This window comes from Microcaecilia unicolor, chromosome 1 (genome assembly GCF_901765095.1).
Source record: "Microcaecilia unicolor chromosome 1, aMicUni1.1, whole genome shotgun sequence".
Lineage (NCBI taxonomy): Eukaryota > Metazoa > Chordata > Amphibia > Gymnophiona > Siphonopidae > Microcaecilia > Microcaecilia unicolor.
This window is the reverse complement of record NC_044031.1, coordinates 574743408-574765243: the sequence shown is the minus strand read 5'-3', so window position 1 is coordinate 574765243 and position 21836 is coordinate 574743408. Positions and strand designations below refer to the sequence as shown.

General features: G+C 43.8%; 1 protein-coding gene across 13 annotated transcripts in view; it reads left to right on the top strand.

Annotated features, from left to right (window-relative positions):
• The window catches only part of ENPP2 (ectonucleotide pyrophosphatase/phosphodiesterase 2), a 379835-nt gene that overhangs the window by 71107 nt on the left and 286892 nt on the right, over positions 1–21836 (top strand). For 12 of the 13 annotated variants that reach the window (XM_030218486.1, XM_030218477.1, XM_030218451.1 and 9 more), the window contains exons 1-2: positions 15816–15966; positions 16258–16363. In XM_030218486.1, the coding sequence (XP_030074346.1) occupies positions 15934–15966; positions 16258–16363 (139 nt within the window). In that variant the 5' untranslated portion in view covers positions 15816–15933. Of the gene's footprint in view, positions 1–15815; positions 15967–16257; positions 16364–21836 lie in introns of those variants that run through there. The other variant, XM_030218400.1, reaches the window with a different exon arrangement.

The following is a 21836-nucleotide window of genomic DNA, read 5'->3' as shown; positions in this document are numbered from 1 at the left end:
CAGATTTCTGCTTGATTACCATTGGAAGGCAGGTCTCTACAATTTTCATTGTAGTGATTTTATAGGGTCTGCTTTATAGAGCCACATTTAGTAACGTACATCATAAGCTAAGAAAAAAAATATGTCAGTGCTCCAATATGTCAATAGAGGAGTCTCCATTATGGGCCTTCACAGTGAAGATTGTTTTGAGTTTATCAAAAAACTCACAGTAGTGTTAATTTTGGACCTTTGAAACTCCTTAAAAAATGTCTTTGTTCTTTGAAGGAATATTCCAAATTCTTTATTTCAGGGCTTTCCAAACCTTTCTTGGGGATTCTAGACCCAATTAGGTTTTTAGGATATCCACAATGAACGTGGAAGAGATAAATCTGCACACACCTGAAGGCTGAGTATATGCAAATATATGTCATGCTTTTAAATATTAAACTTTTATTTTGCAGGTAAAAGTAGGCACTGATGGTTCTTTTGAGATTGTGTGGCTGAAAGGAGTTCCTGTTTGCTATGACTGCAGCTACTCTTTGCTGCTCCCTTAGAAGCTACCACCCTAGGCAATTGCTTAGTCATGCGTAATGGTTGAACTGGCTCTGCATTCGAGAATCAAACTCGAATGCAGGGCCAGTTCAACCATTACGAATGAATGTTTTTATTGTTGTTGGCAAGGTAGTTCCACCAATCTTTTTATTTCTTCAGTTCCGTTCAAAACCAGGGCCGTGATCTGATGCTATGACGGGAGTCCTCCACCTACAGTCCGGCCAGTAGGGGGTGCTGGTTTACTATCACATCATCAATAGTGAGGGACCGGCAAACTCTGCAGGACTCCAGGAAACCTGCCTGGGGACTGAAAACACAAAATTACATAAGTATTGCCATACTGGGAAAGCCCAGCATCCTGTTTCCAACAGTGGCCAATCCAGGTCACAAATACTTGGCAAGATCCCAAAAATGTACAAAACATTTTATACTGCTTAACCCAGAAACAGTGGATTTCCCCAAGTCCATTTAATAACGTCTATGGACTTTTCCCTTAGGAAGCCGTCCAAACCTTTTTTAAACTCCGCTAAGCTAACCACCTTTACCACATTCTCTGGCAACGAATTTCAGAGTTTATTTAACGTTGAGTGAAAGAATTTCTCCGATTCGTTTTAATTCGTTTTAAATTTACTACATTGTAGCTTCATCACATGCCCCCTAGTCCTAGTGTTTTTGGAAAGCATGAACAGACACTTCACATCTACCCGTTCAACTCCACTCATTATTTTATAGACCTCTATCATATCTCCCCTCAGCCGCCTTTTCTCTAAGCTGAAGAGCCCTAGCCGCTGTAGCCTTTCCTCATAGGGAAGTCGTCCCATCCCCTTCATAATTTTCGCCACCCTTCTCTGCACCTTTTCTAATTCTACTACATCTTTTTTGAGATGCGGCGTCCAGAATTGAACACAATATTCGAGGTGCAGTCACACCATGGAGCAATACAAAGGCATTATAACATCCTCATTTTTTCTTTTCATTCCTTTCCTAATAATACCTAACATTCTATTTGCTTTTTTAGCCGCAGCAGCACACTGAGCAGAAGGTTTCAACGTATCATCAATGACGACACCTAGATCCCTTTCTTGGTCCGTGACTCCTAATATGGAACCTTGCATGACGTAGCTATAATTCTGGTTCCTCTTTCCCACATGCATCACTTTGCACTTGCTCACTTTAAACGTCATCTGCCATTTAGACGCCCAGTCTCCCAGCCTCGTAAATTGAAGCACCACCCTCTAATAGCAGCAGTGGAATTGGAGGACACTCGCTCAGCTTAGTGTGAACAGTGACCATAACCCCTATTTTAATAGACCCTCCCTCCCACTGTTCCTAATCTGATGATTACAGCACTCAACCAACATGCTCTAAAGCTCTCTCTAGTACCAAACTTGTATCACGGTGGCTACGTCCAGCTACCAGCTGCCTCTGCAGCATCCCTTGCAATCTGGGGATCAAAACCAGGGACCGTCTGCATGAGTACATGTAGCACTGAGTCACCGTAGTCCTACAGTTGTCCTGAGACAAAGTCCATCCAAAATTTGCTGATGAACTGTCCTGTTATCTGGAAAGCTTAGATGTATATCTAAATTATCAGTGATTAGGCAGGTTCCAGTAGAGACTGTGCCTCTGTCTTGTATACCTGTATACTCAAAGCAACAGATCTCATCAAACCTTTAGCTCTGAAATTATTAACCTTCACCGATCTCTTCCAGCAGTCAACCTGCACCTAGTTAGATCTTTTTTGGAAGCTGCAAAATAAGACAGACTCCTTTAAGCTGATAAAACTACTGAGAATAGGCATTCAAAGGTTATGACTTGACTTTTGTTGTACAGAGAAGATAATTCCACTCAAACTGGTTGATCCTACTTAGCTGATAGCGTACAAGTAATTTAATGAAACAAGTTTACTTACAGCAACAATAACAGACCATCTGGAAAGTTGTTTGCCTACATAAAGATTTCAGAAATTAGTACTATTAACTATAAAGAAAATATCCAATTCTAGCTTAATTCTTAAATAAATCAGCGTAATTTCTAGTTTAGTCCAATTGAATGTGTGGAAACAATGTTGATACCTTCTTATTGGGCTAATGTAACTCATGGTTTGACTAGTGGTATCTTTTCCTAGTATAAGGAGTATATGCCTCGGTATTGAAAGGGGAGACTGTTCCCATAAAGAATTTCTTGGTTTGGGGTTAGAGCTAGGATCAGCTGAAGCCCAGAGGCTGTAATCCGTTTTCACCACACACATTGCAGACCTTTCAGTTGATGAGGCAAATCATTTCAATTTTGTGTTATGAACCAACCAATTTACTTTAAGGTCTCTTTAGGCAATTAGCAGTGACAGCAGTAACAACAGAGGCACAATGCAAACAGTATTTACAATGCCTGTATCTTCTACTTAACCTTTTTCCTTCTTTTTTTGTCGTCATTTTTCACTCTCCTCAACCTCACCCTGTGAAGGGCAAGCAGTGCTGTTTTAGATAGGTCGTGGAAGTGTAAATATTGACGTCTTCACAAAAATGTCCAGAAAATAGGTAATATTTTACAAGATCAGGGCTGCACATGTATATGCAAAGTAAAATCGACAAGTTTACGCCCCAAGGGAAAAGTGTATAAAAATATAATAAAAGTACAGGCGATAGATGTGGATGTTATCAAAATACTGGAATGGTGCTTGTGAAGTCCAGTTGGGTCATATAGGGGGCCCAACATGCTGACAGCAGGTCCAGATGGGTTAACACTTTCATGCCTGGTCCATACATATGCAGTAGCTGCTAGGACCCCTGGCTGTGGAAGCAGCTCATGTAGTGCCTGCAAGGAAAAATGCCCACCTGGGTTTAGCAGCAATAATTCACGTGCAGTGCTAGCCATACAGCATCTTCCAACCAGTTTCTGGTAGGAGTGATAAACATTGAGATCTGAGGTCAAAGGGCCAGGCCTGGCACCATGTACGTGATCATGCCTGGCAATGCCTAGGTCAGCAAAAACAGGAGTAGGATGATCTGGCCGTTTCAATAACCAGGGGAGACGTATATACTATAAAAAGATTTTATTCAAGAACATCAAGTGACTCGACACAGCGGCTGTGTTTCTGCGCCTATGCACCTGCTTCAGGAGTCTTGTAATGTTCCAAAGGTTTATAAAGTTTTCTTTGTGATTATGTTAATGGATGTCACAATCCAATGCCTAGGTCAGCCATAAGATGACACCCAGAGCCACTGGAACCTGTCACATGCATGTGCAAGATGGAGGCCAGGAGGAAGCACAGTTTTTTGAGATGGAAGGCAACCTCCTAGTACTCTTACTGCAAGAAGGGTCTGGAAGACTCTAGCAAGGTAAGGAACTTTACTGCCAATAAGCCCCCCCCCCCCCCCCATCTACTTTATACCCTACCCAAACACAGCTAGCAAAACATTGACAGTATATGTGCACAGCTGCAGACCTTTGAGGTCAAAAACACAAATTCACACTATACATATGGCGCATAGCATGGCTGCCATGCACACAATGACACCCATGGGTACAAAAATGCCATGTACACCTTATGATGGCACTTACTTGGACCAGCTCTGGCCGTCCCTCTCCCTGTGTACAGACCACCTTGTCACACTCCCGTTATCTGCTCTAAGTAACAGTGTTGCAAGAGGAGATGACAGCTTGCTCGGGGGGATCTGTGTCATACGACTGCCAACATCACCCCAAACCTCACATGTGCTGTCACAGGTGTCTCAGTCATGGGCCAAACACCCCTGTGGCATGAAGCATCATCCCATTATGCACACCAACAAGTACAGTAAAAGCTTATTCACACAACACACACAAAAACAGAATACCTTAAAATTTGTCAGGTCTTCTGAGGTACCCCGGGGTTAATCACCAGAACCAAAGGTTTGCTTAAAAAAAATAAGATTTCAACTTAATTTTAAATTGTTTCAAGGAAGGCTTCATCCGCAAAGCCACAGGTACAATGCAAAGCACTGGAATAATACACCTGCCATCTCCTTCCTATAGAATCTTTGGGATCACCAGAGAGGTGGAGGCTCTCATGAGCTGGTATTGGGCCATCCAGAGGACCAACTCCTTCCTGTTGCTGTGCATCAGGTGTTGCATTCAGCAGTGGAGAGGTTGTCCCCTCAAATACAACAACCCCACTACCTAGATCAGCGAAGCCCAACTACCTGGGCTTGCCCCATGCAGCTGCTGCATAACATCCTAAGAGTGACATGGTGGACAGGCATAATGTCACCTCTCTCTCCCCAGGCTGTGATCAGGATCACAAGCCACATCACTTAAAGATGATATCCCATGTATGGCCATATCTGAGATGAGTTGCTACACAGGGGATGATGTCTGTATCACACAGTGGCCCTGCACTACCACATGCCTAATTATGTCTCCCGTGTGGCATACACATGACAAAAAAAACCAGGCCATATGCAACATGTAGCCAGTTGTTCCAAGCAAATGGCCATGATCTGTACCAAGCAGGCTCTATGTATATGGCTATTCACATGTAATGGTAGGAGGGGGAGAAGTTATGCTTTATGCACATGAGTCTTATTTGGGAAAATACCCTTCCATGTATTTGGAATCACAGTGCAACTATGATGTGCATGGCTACCCTCCCCCACCGATCTCTGAGACATAGAGGGGCATAATCGAACGGGGCCAGCCATCTATAAGGGCAGCCATCTCTAATGACGGCCCTGTAAAGCGGCATACCCGACTGTATTATCGAAACAAGATGGCCGGCCATCTTTCGTTTCGATAATACGGTCGGGGCCGGCCTAATCTCAACATTTGGGACACCCTTAGAGATCACCGCCATTGCTTTTCGCCGATAATGGAAACTAATGGCGGCAATCTCAAACCCGGCCAAATCCAAGCCATTTGGTCATGGGAGGAGCCAGCATTTGTAGTGCACTGGTCCCCCTCACATGCCAGGATATCAACCGGGCACTGCAGTGGACTTCACAAATTGTTCCTAGGTGCATAGCTCCCTTACCTTGGGTGCTGAGCCCCCAAACCCCCCCAACACCCACTCCCCACAACTGTACACCACTACCATAGCCCTTAGGGATGAAGGGGGGCACCTAGATGTGGGTACAGTGGGTTGCGGGTGGGTTTTGGAGGGCTCACATTTACCACCACAAGTGTAACAGGTGGGGGGGGGGATGGGCCTGGGTCCGCCTGCCTGAAATGCTTTGCAGTACCCATTAAAACTGCTCCAGGGACCTGCATAATGCTGTGATGGATCTGGGTATGACATTTGAGGCTGGCGAAAAAATGTTTTTAAAATTTTTTGGGGGTGGGAGGGGGTTGGTGACCACTGGGGGAGTAAGGGGAGGTGATCCCCGATTCCCTCCGGTGGTCATCTGGCCAGTTCGGGCATCTTTTCAAGGCTTGGTTGTGAACAAAAAAGGACCAAGTAAAGTCGGCCAAATGCTTGTCAGAGCTGGCCTTCTTTTTTCCATTATCGGCCGAAGCCGGCCATCTCTTAACCACGCTCCTGTCCCGCCTTCGGTACACTGCCAACACGCCCCCTTGAACTTTGACCAGCCCTGCGACGGAAAGCAGTTGAAGCCAGCCAAAATTGGCTTTCGATTATACAGATTTGGCCGGGTTTCGGAGAAGGCTGGCCATCTCCCGATTTGTGTTGGAAGATGGCCGCCCTTCTCTTTTGAAAATAAGCAGGATAGGCAACCAGTCTTGGAGCTCGGCTCTCATAGAACACAGATGTGACAGACGAATTAGCATGTCCCGAAAGACAGCAAGAGTGTTACAGTTCCAATCAGAGGCAATGTTGGTATTCCCAAACTTGCAGTGCTGAAGTATGTAGGTAGCATTGACTGAGAGCACATGCATTACTAGAGTTCCTGTAGAGATGCAGGTTAGACCCCTATGGGTGGTATAGTGGGGAGGGAGGAGGCACAGGAAGGTAGAAGTCTAGGTACTGCATTGTCCAACCATATAGATGAAATGTGCTATGCACTCTGTCCCAAAGAATAACCAGTGTTGTTTCCTCCCACAACCAAGATGAGGGAGGAAGAGAAGGAGAGCTCATCCACGTCAGAGGCGGAAGTGGAGGATGGACTTGGAATGCTAGAGAGCAGCAGCAACCCACCATGCTGCCCAGCCTCAGAAGGGGGTCGTGAAGGGTGCCACATACACCTTGACACCCTAAGGGGAAGTCTGTGGAGCCTGCGGGTCATCAGCACAGGGGACCGACAGAAGAAAGCCTGTGCCTGGTTTGCCCTGTAGCTGCTGCCCCTACTGGAGCTGTATGCATCCCAGCCTGCAGCTCAGGGTGTCGTCCCTGAGGCCCCTCAAACCTGAAGACTGTGTGCAGGCTGCATAGTGCAGTGTAGGTGTGTTACCCCAATGTCATAAGTGAAAAGTGAATTTTGGGGAGTCATTATATCTGGTCTGACCTGTATTCATTTTTTTTTTATTGTAAATGATGGTTCCTAATCTCTGTTAAAAACTGAACCATACAAGTTCCATTGTTTGGATACAGACAATGGAACACATAGACTTTGGTTACTGTGTAACTTTGTAAGTCTAAGTGCTTTGACAATGAGCACCAGTTCATGTCTGGATCCTTCATCGAAGAAGGGCAACCTTCAAAAGCTAATAAAAAATGTGTTAAATTATGTCCAATAAAAAAGGTATCATCTTATTTTCTTTTCCATGTTTTATTTTGTTTTATTTCTATTACATAAGTACATAAGTAATGCCACACTGGGAAAAGACCAAAGGTCCATCGAGCCCAGCATCCTGTCCACGACAGCGGCCAATCCAGGCCAAGGGCACCTGGCAAGCTTCCCAAACGTACAAACATTCTATACATGTTATTCCTGGAATTGTGGATTTTTCCCAAGTCCATTTAGTAGTGGTTTATGGACTTGTCCTTTAGGAAACCGTCTAACCCCTTTTGAAACTCTGCTAAGCTAACCGCCTTCACCACGTTCTCCGGCAACGAATTCCAGAGTTTAATTATGCATTGCGTGAAGAAAACTTTTCTCCGATTTGTTTTAAATTTACTACACTGTAGTTTCATCGCATGCCCCCTAGTCCGAGTATTTTTGGAAAGCGGGAACAGAAGCTTCACATCCACCTGTTCCATTCTAGTCAATATTTTATATACCTCTATCATGTCTCCCCTCAGCCGTCTCTTCTTCAAGCTGAAAAGTCCTAGCCTCCTTAGTCTTTCTTCATAGGGAAGTCGTCCCAACCCCCCAATCATTTTCATCGCCCTTCGCTGCACCTTTTCCAATTCTACTATATCTTTCTTGAGATGCAGCGACCAGAATTGAACACAGTACTCAAGGAGTGGTCGCACCATGGAGCGATACAACGGCATTATAACATCCTCACACCTGTTTTCCATACCTTTCCTAATAATACCCAACATTCTATTCGCTTTCCTAGCCGCAGCAGCACACTGAGCAGAAGGTTTCAGTGTATTATCGACGACACCCAGATCCCTTTCTTGGTCCCTAACTCCTAACGTGGAACCTTGCATGACGTAGCTACAGTGGGGGAAATAAGTATTTGATCCCTTGCTGATTTTGTAAGTTTGCCCACTGACAAAGACATGAGCAGCCCATAATTGAAGGGTAGGTTATTGGTAACAGTGAGAGATAGCACATCACAAATTAAATCCGGAAAATCACATTGTGGAAAGTATATGAATTTATTTGCATTCTGCAGAGGGAAATAAGTATTTGATCCCCCACCAACCAGTAAGAGATCTGGCCCCTACAGACCAGGTAGATGCTCCAAATCAACTCGTTACCTGCATGACAGACAGCTGTCGGCAATGGTCACCTGTATGAAAGACACCTGTCCACAGACTCAGTGAATCAGTCAGACTGTAACCTCTACAAAATGGCCAAGAGCAAGGAGCTGTCTAAGGATGTCAGGGACAAGATCATACACCTGCACAAGGCTGGAATGGGCTACAAAACCATCAGTAAGACGCTGGGCGAGAAGGAGACAACTGTTGGTGCCATAGTAAGAAAATGGAAGAAGTACAAAATGACTGTCAATCGACAAAGATCTGGGGCTCCACGCAAAATCTCACCTCGTGGGGTATCCTTGATCATGAGGAAGGTTAGAAATCAGCCTACAACTACAAGGGGGGAACTTGTCAATGATCTCAAGGCAGCTGGGACCACTGTCACCACGAAAACCATTGGTAACACATTACGACATAACGGATTGCAATCCTGCAGTGCCCGCAAGGTCCCCCTGCTCCGGAAGGCACATGTGACGGCCCATCTGAAGTTTGCCAGTGAACACCTGGATGATGCCGAGAGTGATTGGGAGAAGGTGCTGTGGTCAGATGAGACAAAAATTGAGCTCTTTGGCATGAACTCAACTCGCCGTGTTTGGAGGAAGAGAAATGCTGCCTATGACCCAAAGAACACCGTCCCCACTGTCAAGCATGGAGGTGGAAATGTTATGTTTTGGGGGTGTTTCTCTGCTAAGGGCACAGGACTACTTCACCGCATCAATGGGAGAATGGATGGGGCCATGTACCGTACAATTCTGAGTGACAACCTCCTTCCCTCCGCCAGGGCCTTAAAAATGGGTCGTGGCTGGGTCTTCCAGCACGACAATGACCCAAAACATACAGCCAAGGCAACAAAGGAGTGGCTCAGGAAGAAGCACATTAGGGTCATGGAGTGGCCTAGCCAGTCACCAGACCTTAATCCCATTGAAAACTTATGGAGGGAGCTGAAGCTGCGAGTTGCCAAGCGACAGCCCAGAACTCTTAATGATTTAGAGATGACCTGCAAAGAGGAGTGGACCAAAATTCCTCCTGACATGTGTGCAAACCTCATCATCAACTACAGAAGACGTCTGACCGCTGTGCTTGCCAACAAGGGTTTTGCCACCAAGTATTAGGTCTTGTTTGCCAGAGGGATTAAATACTTATTTCCCTCTGCAGAATGCAAATAAATTCATATACTTTCCACAATGTGATTTTCCGGATTTAATTTGTGATGTGCTATCTCTCACTGTTACCAATAACCTACCCTTCAATTATGGGCTGCTCATGTCTTTGTCAGTGGGCAAACTTACAAAATCAGCAAGGGATCAAATACTTATTTCCCCCACTGTATGATAGAAGTGTATAAAATAATGAGTGGAATGGATCGGGTGGATGTGAAGCGACTGTTCACGCTATCCAAAAATACTAGGACTAGAGGGCATGAGTTGAAGCTACAGTGTGGTAAATTTAAAACGAACCGGAGAAAATTTTTCTTCACCCAACGTGTAATTAGACTCTGGAATTCGTTGCCGGAGAACGTGGTACGGGCGGTTAGCTTGACGGAGTTTAAAAAGGGGTTAGATAGATTCCTAAAGGACAAGTCCATAGACCGCTATTAAATGGACTTGGAAAAATTCCGCATTTTTAGGTATAACTTGTCTGGAATGTTTTTACGTTTGGGGAGCGTGCCAGGTGCCCTTGACCTGGATTGGCCACTGTCGGTGACAGGATGCTGGGCTAGATGGACCTTTGGTCTTTCCCAGTATGGCACTACTTATGTACTTATGATTGCAGTCCAGTGTTCCAGTCCTATGTTCCCCAGTCAGGGGGATTCCAGTCCATGTGTTCCGGTTCGCTGGGCAGTGCCTGCAGTCCCTGCCGGTGTGCTTACCCAGTGTTGGTTGGTGGGTTTTGCCTGCTGCTGTCGCTCCTCGTCAGCAGCCCAAGGGCTCACGTTTGCTCCAGAGCCCAGCCCCGCGGGCTCTGAACCTGACAACCAGACAATGGTGCAGGTGATGTGCACAATGACCCACAGAATGGAAATTCTGTGTGAAAGGATGAAGCATATGATGCAAGCCTGGGAGAGATGTCCCAACTAGCCCCCTCTGCCCACCAGTGAGCAAACCTCCAATGCCAGGCATACCCATGGGGGCTAGAAAGCAGCAGCATGCCACAAGTGCTATTTCCAAGAGTCTTGTGACTGCCACCCAATCAGGGCCTGCTCCAAGGGTTCCAGGGGGCAGGCATTGCCCACCACCCACAACACAGCAGTAGATAGTACAGCATCATGCCCCACAATCTTCCTTGGTATTCTCAGCATTTGCTGCAGTGGCCCGGGAGGCTGAAATGGATACTGGAGATTCATCATCCAGCTCTGAAAGCAGTGACAGCTCCTCTCAGTTCAGAACACCCTGGCAACCAGGATGTGCCTAAAGAGACAGAAAGTGGAACTCAGAAGGGAAGGGGAGGGGGGAAAGTAGATGGGGGCAGGGAGTGATGTGGAGTGGGGGAATTATGGGATTTTGGAACAAGGGTGGACTATTATTTTTGAGGGAATGGGAAAGGGAGCCACTTGTAGATAGAGGAGCAGGGGGCAGGTGATAGTGGAGTAGTCATAGGTGGTACACATGGGAGGGACAGTCACTGATGGGATAGGAAATGGTAAAGGTTTAGGAGTTGTGGGTGACATTTTGTACACATGCCTCACTTGTTCTGATATGGCAAATATAGTTTCACAAAAATGGGTGGTGTATGAATTTATGCCTTGCTGCAATGTCCTGCTGGTGTGGGTATGCACATTCCAATGCTGGTGCTGCTTTTTCCTCCTCCTCTGTGTCCCCATCCTGTGGCTGACTCTCTGAGAGTGGTATTCTGTGTTTCAGTACTAGGTTCTGCAGGATACAGTAGGCCATGAATATCTGGCATAACTTTTTCATGTTTGTAGAGCAGCCTAATCTATCTAGGCACCTAACTTGTGTCATTGAACAGTCCAGAGGTGCGTATGATGATGGGCCGAGGGGGAATGGAGGGGTTATGTGTAGAGGGTGGGTGGGATGCATTGCCATGAAATTTAATGTCTCTTTTTTGCACTAGGGTCTGAGTTACATATCTTGACAGATAGCGCCAGTGCAGACCTCACTGCAGGTGTTTCAAGCCGTGATCGGTTCTGGTTCACTACTTCTTTCAGCTCCGCTGGAGAGTGCATCCAGTAGCAGCGCAAGGGGAATCTTACTTAGGCCAGAAGATTCCAACAGCTCCGGGTGTTTGGGGCAGAGGGAAAAGAAACCATACAGGTTGTTTCTCCCCTGAAAATGAGCCAGCTAACTGCAGGTCAGGAACATCTTAAACAGCACAATGTAAGTGAACCTGCACAGATTGGAGTGTTAGATAATCTGGGTGCTGTTGTGCAGGTGCTGCAGAGACCAAATATAGTGATCTTAGAGTCACTTTATGACACCATGCAGACCCTCAATCAACCCATGTTAATTTATCTTTGGAGTTTGTATCTGAGTTAACAGAGATTTCGAGAACCACTACGGAGCAAGCCCAGATGCTGGAACAGCATTCTACCAAAATGGAAAATCTGGGAAAAATAAAGTTAATGAGTTATGTGGCTCTTTGGTTAAAGATAAACTAGTTTTGCATAGAAGATTTGAATACTTAGAGACTCAAACTAGGAAGAGTACATTAAGATTCTTGAACTTTCCTAAGTCTCCATTGGTGGCTCCATTGGACATTGTTCGTAAATACTTGCAAGAAGTTCTAACGATGCCACCAGAAACCTTACCACCTATGGTAAGGGCCCAATATCTAACTGTTGCAGGCCAAAATGTACCTATACAAAGACTAACATATGAACCTGACAGATTTCTTGGCTTTATCTTTGGAAGTTGTAACATGTAGATTTACCTGGTGGTGACTTTTGCTCTGGAAATGGACTGGAATGGGTTCTTAGACTTTATTTCTGCTGTATGGAGAAGTTGTTTTGGAGATCAAAAATTAAGAGTATTTCTTGATTTGTCTAGAATAACTCAGAAACAACATCAAGAGTTAGAGCCCAGATGTTGGGTCTTAGTTTTATTTTACGTTTTCCTTGTACATGTATTGTAACTTTTGAAAGTAAGACATATATGGGGCCGATATTCAAAATTATTTAACTGGCCAGGAATGGCTTCTGGCCAGTTAAATAGTGTTTTAGCGCCTAACCATGGATACTCAGCAGGAGATAACCAGCTGGTTATCTCCAGCTGAATATCGCTCAACATATTCAGTTAGGTGTAGATATTCAAAAGAGAATCCACAGAGGTGGAGAACTCAAAAAGTCCCACGGAGAAACTCAACTGACAAAAGGAAGTGGGAATGGAAACCTGGATTCCCAACATCTGGACCACAACGGTTGTGAAAATAAAATAAAGTTTATTAACCAATAACACACAACGTTGTGTTGGCCAGAAGGCCTACATCAGGAGTCTGTATTTTGTAGTCAAAATTGAAAATCCGAATATAGGCAATATTCAATTGTGATGGTCTTCAAAAAGACCGTTAGTGAGAGTGCTCTTTACTAGATCGCAGACGAATCAGTCCGATCGATATTGTTTAACAATATCCTGATGTAGACCTTCTGGCCGAAACACAACGTTGTGTCGAGTCATTTTATTGGTTAATAAACTTTATTTTATTTTCACAACCGTTGTGGTCCAGACTTTGGGAATCCAGGTTTCCATTCCCACTTCTTTTTGTCAGGCGTAGATATTCAGCACCAAACCGGCTATGTTTAGCAGTTATAGCAGGCCTGTCCTTAACAGCTAAGCACTTAGGGGCCCTTTTACAAAGCGGCAGTAAGCTAATATGGAGCTACCACTGCTAGTTCCAGCCTTAGCATGCGCCATTTCCCGTCCTAGGGAAAATAGGGACCTACTTTTTGGTGCAGCACTAACCTGGCGGTAATCGGGCAGCACCACATGCTACCTGGTTACCACTGGGTTAGTGCGGGAGCCCTTACTGCCACTTCAATGTGTGGCATTAAGTGCTTCCCTCCCCAGCACGGCCAAGCAGTAAGTGAAATTTCACCACATGGGATGTCTTTTTTTCAGCTTTTTTTACCTGCTACGGTAAAAAGGGCCTTGGCGCGTGCCAAAAATGGCCCCCACTGCCAGCACAAGGTGCTTTTTACTGCAGCTTGGTTAAAGGACCCTTTAACTAGTTAAGTTGCTGCAGTCATCAAAGAAACCGGATATTTAATGCTGGCCAGGCATTGAATATTGGATTTAACACCAGCAGAGGACAGCAAAAGTGCTGCCCACTGCTGACTGAATGTAGGTGCTCTGTTATAGAATTGCCTTTTGTGGGGGAGGAAGCGGGTACAAGTGGTAGGATCCCTGACCCTTTTTATGCTGTGGTGGGGAGATGGAAGGTCGGGTGGTGGCGTTTCCGAGCCTCTTTTGTGCTGTTCTGGGGAGGTGGAAGGTCGGGTGGTGGGCTTTCCGAGCCTCTTTTGTACTGTTGTGGGGAGATGGAAGGTCGGGTGGTGGGGTTTCCGAGCCTTTTTTGTGCTGTTGTGGGGAGTGGAAGTTCAGGTGGTGGGGTTTCCGAGCCTTTTTTGTGCTGTTGTGGGGAGATGGATGGTCGGGTAGTGGGGTTGCCGAGCCTCTTTTGTGCTGTTGTGGGGAGATGGAAGGTGGGGTGGTGGGGAGATGGAAGGTTGGGTGGTGGGGTTTCCGAGCCTCTTTTGTGCTGTTGTGGGGAGATGGAAGATTGGGTGGTGGGGTTTCCAAGCCTCTTTTGTGCTGTTGTGGGGAGATGGAAGGTTGGGTGGTGGGGTTGTTGAGCCTCTTTTGTGGTGTAGTGTTGTGTTCTGCTAGGTTATATTTTCTGCCTAGGGTTTTGTAACAGTCCAACTTGTTCTGTTTTTCCAGGTGGAAGTGTCTGTGATGGGAAGGGGAGCATGATAGTGTGCATTGCCCTTGATAATTCATGGGGATGTGAGTGGGGACAATATGAGAGAAATTTCCTTTGGTGCTGGCTTATTTCAGTGAAAACAATCTTCACTGTGCAATAAACTGGGTTCCTATCAGGTCTATTTTTGAGATAACCATAATGAATATGTTTGAGATGTATTCATGCAGATTAACATTATAATGTGTCACAGTCCACATTTTGCCTCCCCAAATGGAATAGTCAGACTATGCCTATGCTTTCATCCTTTCGGAAAGGGGAAAGCAAATGGGTTTAACTGTCTTAATGATCGGGTCTTTACTGAACTTAAAAATCACCCTAGCCTCTATCAGAAGCCAATGAAGGCACGAGATGAACATAGAGACATGATCACATTTTATATGATAACTCTTATGTTCTTATGTAGAACTGAGCAGTTGGTGTGAACGGTCAAACTGGTTAAGTTATATAGAAATGTATTTTCAAAGCACTTAGACTTACAAAGTTCCATAGGTTACTATATATATAACTTTGTAAGTCTAAGTGCTTTGAAAATGAGCCCCATGGTCTTTCTACCATCATGTACTGTGCTTTTATGAGTCCTTGCTATCCCTCTTCCAATCCTGAGTGCTAAGTCTTTACTTTCCCCTAAAACAAGTGCCTGCTTCTCCAGTCCCTACCTTGTCCCCAGCATGGTTTCAACAAAACCTCTGAGTACATACTTTGTCCCTGGTTTCACCCAGTCCCTTATCCTCTTTCTGCTCTCCCACCCATTTCCAAGTCCTCTCTTCTCTCTAATCCTTTTTCATCATTCTCTGGGCATCTCATGGTTCAAACAGCTGATCCAAAACCTGCAAAGGATAGGGAAGGAAGAGAGGTGCAGGCTCTAGGAGGGTGAAGGGTAGGGAGGCACTGAGCTGCAGAGACTGGAAAAGGCTTGAAACTCTGGGGTGGAGGGGCAGGGGTCTGTTTGAATTTGTGATACTGTCAAAAAGACATGGGGGCACAAGTCTCATGTTTCCCTACCAATAGATTATCCTCTTTTTCATTGTGAAAACCTGTAAAGAGCAGCAGTGGCTGTGCAGAAAGAAATTATAAGGCCTGGGCAGACAATCATGAAAGGCTTTTAGCTTTCTAATGACACAAACAGAGCTGTGCTCCATGGAAATCAAAGCACTGTTGTTCAGAAGTTAAATGATTACTGTGCACTGAAATCATGGCTTATAGTGGTTTTGCAAATGTAAGAAAGCAGCAGGATGCCCTCTAATACAGCTGGCTAAAACACATTTGGCTTTTTGGTGGGGTTTTTTTTCTTCCCTAAATCAAGTTGACCTACTAATGAGAAGACGTAGAAAACCAACGGTTTCTGGTTAACAGTAACATAAGCAATCCTTGTGCTGCCAGAGGAAACCACATAAAAGAATCGAGTGTGTGTTTTGGAGATAGAGAGGGGGCTGGAGGGGACGATGATGCTGGCTGCTGCTTTGCTCTCATGTGCGCTGTGATTTGTGAGTGAAGAGTGATGACATTTCCCTGTGGACAAATCAAATGACTCTGTCAACTTTAGCCAGGTGGGATCAGTTGCAGCAGCTAATAGTCTGAACTCCCAGAACAAACAGCAGAAGCCTTCCTCCCTCTAAGGAAAAAGAGCAGCAGGCTCACACGATCTGAAGGAAACTTCGGAGATGGCAAAGTCAGACTCCTTCCACTTACAGCAGGTAGGCATACGAAAGAACATGGAGCTACATCAGCGCTGCTCCACACTTTTTGATTTCATTTTGTTTTTAATCTCCAGAATGTGTTGTTTAAATTAATAACGGCATCAGGGTTATGATGAGTCGCTTTTTCATCGGAAATTGTTTTATTGAATTGGGAATCTCTGTTTTTTCTTGGTTTTGTGCTGTGTATGAGCCGTGTGCACTGGTTGCAGTTCTGCAGAAGTTTTTAAAATTCCTTGTCACCTGGTTTTGTGCATTTGACATGCCTTTTGTGATCTGTTACCTTCACAGGTAATATCTCTGGTGACTTTTGCCATTGGAGTACATGTCTGTTTGGGATTTACAGCACATCGATATAGAAGATCGGAAGACTGGGATGAAGGCCCACCGCCCTCAGGTAAATAACTTTTACCTCCCCCCTCACTTTTAGCCTAAGCGACAAAAGGGATGTGATGTCGGCCACCTACTCTCGGGATTGGGGGGAGGGGGGATGTGCGTTCTGAAGGGTTCCAAGAAGCAGCTGAGCATTATAAGTAAACAGTATATAATAACTTATCCTGGAACCTCTCTGCTTTTGCTAAAGCTGCAGAGTTAATACGCGTTCCAGTTTGAAAAGGGGGTGGGGGTTAGATGCAAGGGGGTCCTAAAAGAAAAGGCGGTGCTGTCAGTCCGTACGTCTTATTGCAGTTAAAATGTTCTAATTCAGGAAAAGTCTTGTGACGTAATTGTTGGACTGCATTGGTTGTGTGTGTGTTTTTCTAACATTAATAAGGATTACTTTCGAATGCAGCCTTTTTCCATCTGTTTCTTAGAAATGCTTAAAAGTAATGCAGTTTAAAGGCATTAATAACTTGTGTTCTTTGTGCCGTTAAATAGTTCTCAAAATGTTCTTTCAATGTTAACTAATTGGTATTCTGTATGTCCCACACTAATTACTTTTTTAATGTTTATTTTTTTAAACAAACAGGAGTTTTGCTATAAGATGCCTTAACAGTATGTTGCTATAGCAAACATCTATTAAAGGTCTGGTCTCTTCCATTTTTAGCATGGATTGTTGTGATGTTCTTTGACTTGGCAGCTAATGGTTTACAGATCACAAATGGCCAAGGGGACAGTGAATAGCGGGTGTTAAGGAATGGTTAATAATATCAAGGGAGGTCGAGCAAACATGCTGTCATTTGGTTCTGTATATTGCTGTTTGAGTAGGTTACCTAGTTCTGCCTTGGCTGTGATAAAGAAGCTGACACAAATCCAAAGTGTTTTTCCTTCAAAGCTCTTCTCAACTTGTAAAATGAAGGAAGACAAAATGAACTTAAAACTCAGTTTTAATTCTTCTCCACCTGATGATCTACTGCTTTAATACACTAAAGTAATACCATTCAAAATAATGCGCATAATAAAAATACTTTGTTGGCTTTTGTGCAGAAAGCTTCAATTTATTTCCATTAAAGAATAATAAACACGCTTAGTGCATTTTAACTTTGTTTGCAAAACTATATTTTTTTGTAGTTATATGTTGATTTATAATGAATTGGCTTGAGGTTAAATAGAGGATTTTTGTTCGGTTCTGCTTTTATGCTTGTAGCTTCCTTCATTCTGCACAATTTTAAATTTAAGCCTGTCTTGAGACATAGGCAAAAGCCAAGAACAGGACCTTGATGCTAAGCCATTGGAGAATTTTTATTGCTGTGATATATTTTGACTGCTTGATGAATTTATAGGGATAGGTGACTGCCAGTGGGCAGGACTACTATGCTTCTTGATAGACATGATTTGTCACCTTAGTTGTGAAATACACCAATAAAATGCTTTGTGTTAAGCTTGTAAGGCTTGTGACACATATGGCTATCCTAGTGGTCTAAGCTGACAGCCAAGAATCATTAATCTCTCTTCAGGATAGCAAGGAAGCTTTCTTTTAACAATGTCAGGAAATCCAAAGCAAATAATGGAAAAGGAGAGAAAATGACACGGGTTCATGTTCCAGTGTGATAACAGATAAGGTGCTGAGTCTGGATTATCCAGTGTTTTGAAAACATTGAATATATTGTAGATTAGCCCTGCTTTTTCTGGTATATGGTAGATCATTAGTTTTCTAACGCCTTTCTTTACAAGCGGGATCTCGGCTTCCGCATGGCCTAGTGTGGTTAGAGCAATGGGCTGAGAACCGGGGTTTACATTTCACTTTCCTCACGGACGGACACTCCTTGTGATCTTTGGCAAGTAACTTTATTTCCAATTGTCTTAGGTAACCATATACACAGAAGTAGATAGAAATGCATTCATTTCTAACATTAATATGGGTTCAATAACTGTCAAGACTTATACATACATTGCTTCTAAAAGTTTATTTAAATAGTTGCTGTATTTTTCTATACTGGATTCACTGCAAAGGGTCTCTAGCACTCCCACCACCACTCATTGGAGGCTGTCTTTTGCGCACTGCATTCTACTGCTATTATTATTACATTTGTACCCCGCGCTATCCCACTCAAGGCAGGTTCAATGCGGCTTACATAATAATATGGATTATAGAGAATCGATAAAGAGAAAATAAGTTAATTAAAGCAGAATAATAAAAGAGATAGGTAGGTAGAGGTGGGCAAGGGTGAAGGGAGTAGGAGAGGTATGAGCAAGGTGTAGTTGAGCATTGGAGGAGGGGAGATGGGGATGGGATACAGGAAAAGCATAAGGAAATTTGGTGGGAGATGTAGTGTGGGTCATTGTCATAGTCTTCTGGATATGTGTTGGGTGGATGGGTTCTTAGGATTAGTTTGGGTCATTTGGGTAGGCTTGCTTGAACAGATGGGTTTTTAGTGATTTCTGGAAGGGTAGATAAGTCGCTGATTGATCGGATGGATCTGGGGAGGACATTCTAGAGTTGGCTGCCTAAAAAGGAGAAGTTGGATCCATAATAGGTTTTGTACTTGAGTCCTTTGCAATTGGGGTAATGTAGGTTGAGGTAAGTTCGCGAAGTTTTAGACATGTTTCTGGTGGGAAGGTCAATCAGATTGAGCATATAGCCCGGAGATTCTATTATCGTTTCTAAAGTGCTATCCACACAAAAAAAATGTAAGTTCTGTGGAGCAGGGACAGCCTAATCAAGACAAGCACACGTGACAAATTCCTCTCCTCTAATATTCAAGATAGGTATCCCCTGTGATGATAAATTAACCTTATAAGAGACTTGTTGGATCTACATCTGAAAATCTCAAGGATTAGATTTTGGTACAGTGTCTTCAAGTCTATCAAATGGAAGTATTGGCTGTGATTACCATTCTTATATTGATAGATGCTATATGTGTTTTAAATAAATACTGGGATTTCAGTGTTTTAACACCACCCAAGAGCTGGAATTGAAATGAGAAGCTATCTTCTTGACTTCTCACTGACACTGTGACAGGCCAAGTGAATAATGTCATCATAAAAACAAGACTATGGTCTACTCTGAAGCAGCTTTCTTAGGTGCAAAGTGAAAATCTTTGTAAGTGATTAGGGCATGAATGAGTGATGCCCGTTAGGCACAGGTTTTAGCTTGCTTGGGTACTCATGAGTGTAAGAGGTTCCCATAAGTGATTCCTAGTTTATATTTTCTCTACTTCTGAGCCATATAAACACCTGGCCTCATTTATTTTCAATAATAATAATAATAACAACCCCTTGTCCTCGTACAAAGCATTTTAACCACATTTCTCTTTTATCTTCTCACCGATCTAATGCTTTGATTTTTACCAGTGAAACCATGACTCTGCATTTTGTATGTAAAATCTCTGATGCAGAATATATTTTTGCTTTCTGATACACACAAAAAATCTTTTTATTGGTCTTTTTTGCTTTCATACTTTATTTGGTGCTATAAATGAAAATGGATGGTAGCCATTCACTTTCCCATATTTACATCTTTCCTTGGCTCACAGACTGTACTGCTTTCATCCAAATGCCACTTTGTGAGTGCTGCTTTTCTCCATGCCTGGTTCTTTCTAGGTCACGCGTAATGCAAATGAGCTTTTTGAAGACAGGCACAACTCTGCAGTGTTAAATAGAGCAGGAATAGAGAGTGTTTGTTTCAAAACACTGTCATCCTACATAAAGATTAGGGCTTGATTGGCTGTGTAGTAAACATATTTATTTATTTGGATTTAGTTCACACCTTTTACAGTAGTAGCCCAAGGCGAGTTACATTCAGATCCACCATTTATTTCCCTGTCTCTAGAGGGCTTAGAATCTAAGGGGCCCTTTTTCTAAGCTGGGGGGTGAGGAGGAAAGGCTTAGCATGGCATTTCATGGGACTTAAGCCCATTTTTTAAAAATGCGGCAGTAAAATAGGATTTATCTATTTTTTGCTGGTTCCAGGCTAGTTTTCTTTTCCCTATTATTTATTTTTGTGAGACTGGCAAAAAATAATACTGGAGCACATCTCCTATATAGGAGGAGCTAAGTGCTCCCATATTAACCCAGCATTATCCGATTAGCATGCACTGATCTTAACGCACTAGCCAGATAACGCTTGTACGGCCATTCTTGACCCAGGACACTCTCCCTCCTGAAAAAAATCACAAAAAAATGCATGCTTAGCGTGCCCTGATAAGTAAATTACTAGAAAGCGCTTTAGCTTATTTTGCGGTATGCCTTTTTTCTGTATTAGCTAGAGAATTCAATAAACAGCGCCAAATATTTGCTGAGAAAGATACAAACTATTCAGAATGTGGATGTTCGCTTGATTTTATTCTCTCAAGAAATTAGATGGAATTGTGTCTTATTTTGTTAAGTTTCATTGACTTACTGTTTGAGACTAGGACATGGAATGGTTCCACAATGTATGATTTCTCTTGTATGTTATTCAGTTGTTGGACAATTTTATAATGCTTGAAGTGTTTTTTTTTTTCTCATTTTCCTTTCCAAGCTCCCGGGGTATTAGCTCGAGGAAATATTTTATGTGTTTGCATTTATTTGCATTTCAGGCTTCTAAGTTATGGAAATTTCTACCCTCTAACTTAAGATTTCTTCTTAGTTATGATATTTTTAAGAAGGGCTTAAAGACATTTTTGTTCTGTAAATATGTAATTAAGAAGTAATTGTTTGGAGTTACATTATTAGATGTGTTTTTATATGGAATTCAGTATGACAGATTATATTTTTGGCTATTTTGATTTTAAATTGTTACATCCTAGACTTATTGTGTTCTATTATCTTGATGTAATCCGCTATGAACTATATGAATGGAATTAGCAGACTATAAGTGAACTGTAACAGTAAACGGCACTGAATCAATTCAGCACTATTCTATAAAGGGCATGAATTTAGCGTGGATTCAGTGCCTAACTTATGGGCGCTGGATTTACACCTGCTGGAGCATGGTCTAAACGCCAGCACCCAAATTAGGCGCAGTTAGCCAATATTCTGTAATTCTGCATGCAACTTTTCGGAACGCCCCTGACATGCCCATGGTCATGCCCAGGGCCGCAGTGGGGGCAAAATTCTCCAGGGTCAGGGCGCTGGCGCTACAGTCCCCAGTCTTACCTGCCTGCCTCCTCGGCTCCGGGCCCCCTGCATTTGAAGCGGCAGTTGCAGATCGCCTCCCTTTGGGCCTTCCCTCCCTGTGTCCCGCCCTCATCTGATGTAACTTCCTGTTTCCGCGAGGGCGGGACACAGGGAGGGAAGGCCAGAAGAGAGGCAATCTGCGACTGCCGCTTCGAATGCAGGGGCCCGGAGCCGTGGAGGCAGGCAGGTGAGACCGGGGACTGCAGCGGCGGGGGAGCGATGGGGGCAGCCTTGCCCCGGGCCTGGCCTAGTTTCTCGGTGGCCCTGGTCATGCCCCCTTTTGAGAGACACACCATGGGAGTTAGGCACCATGCCTTAGAGAATAGTGTGCA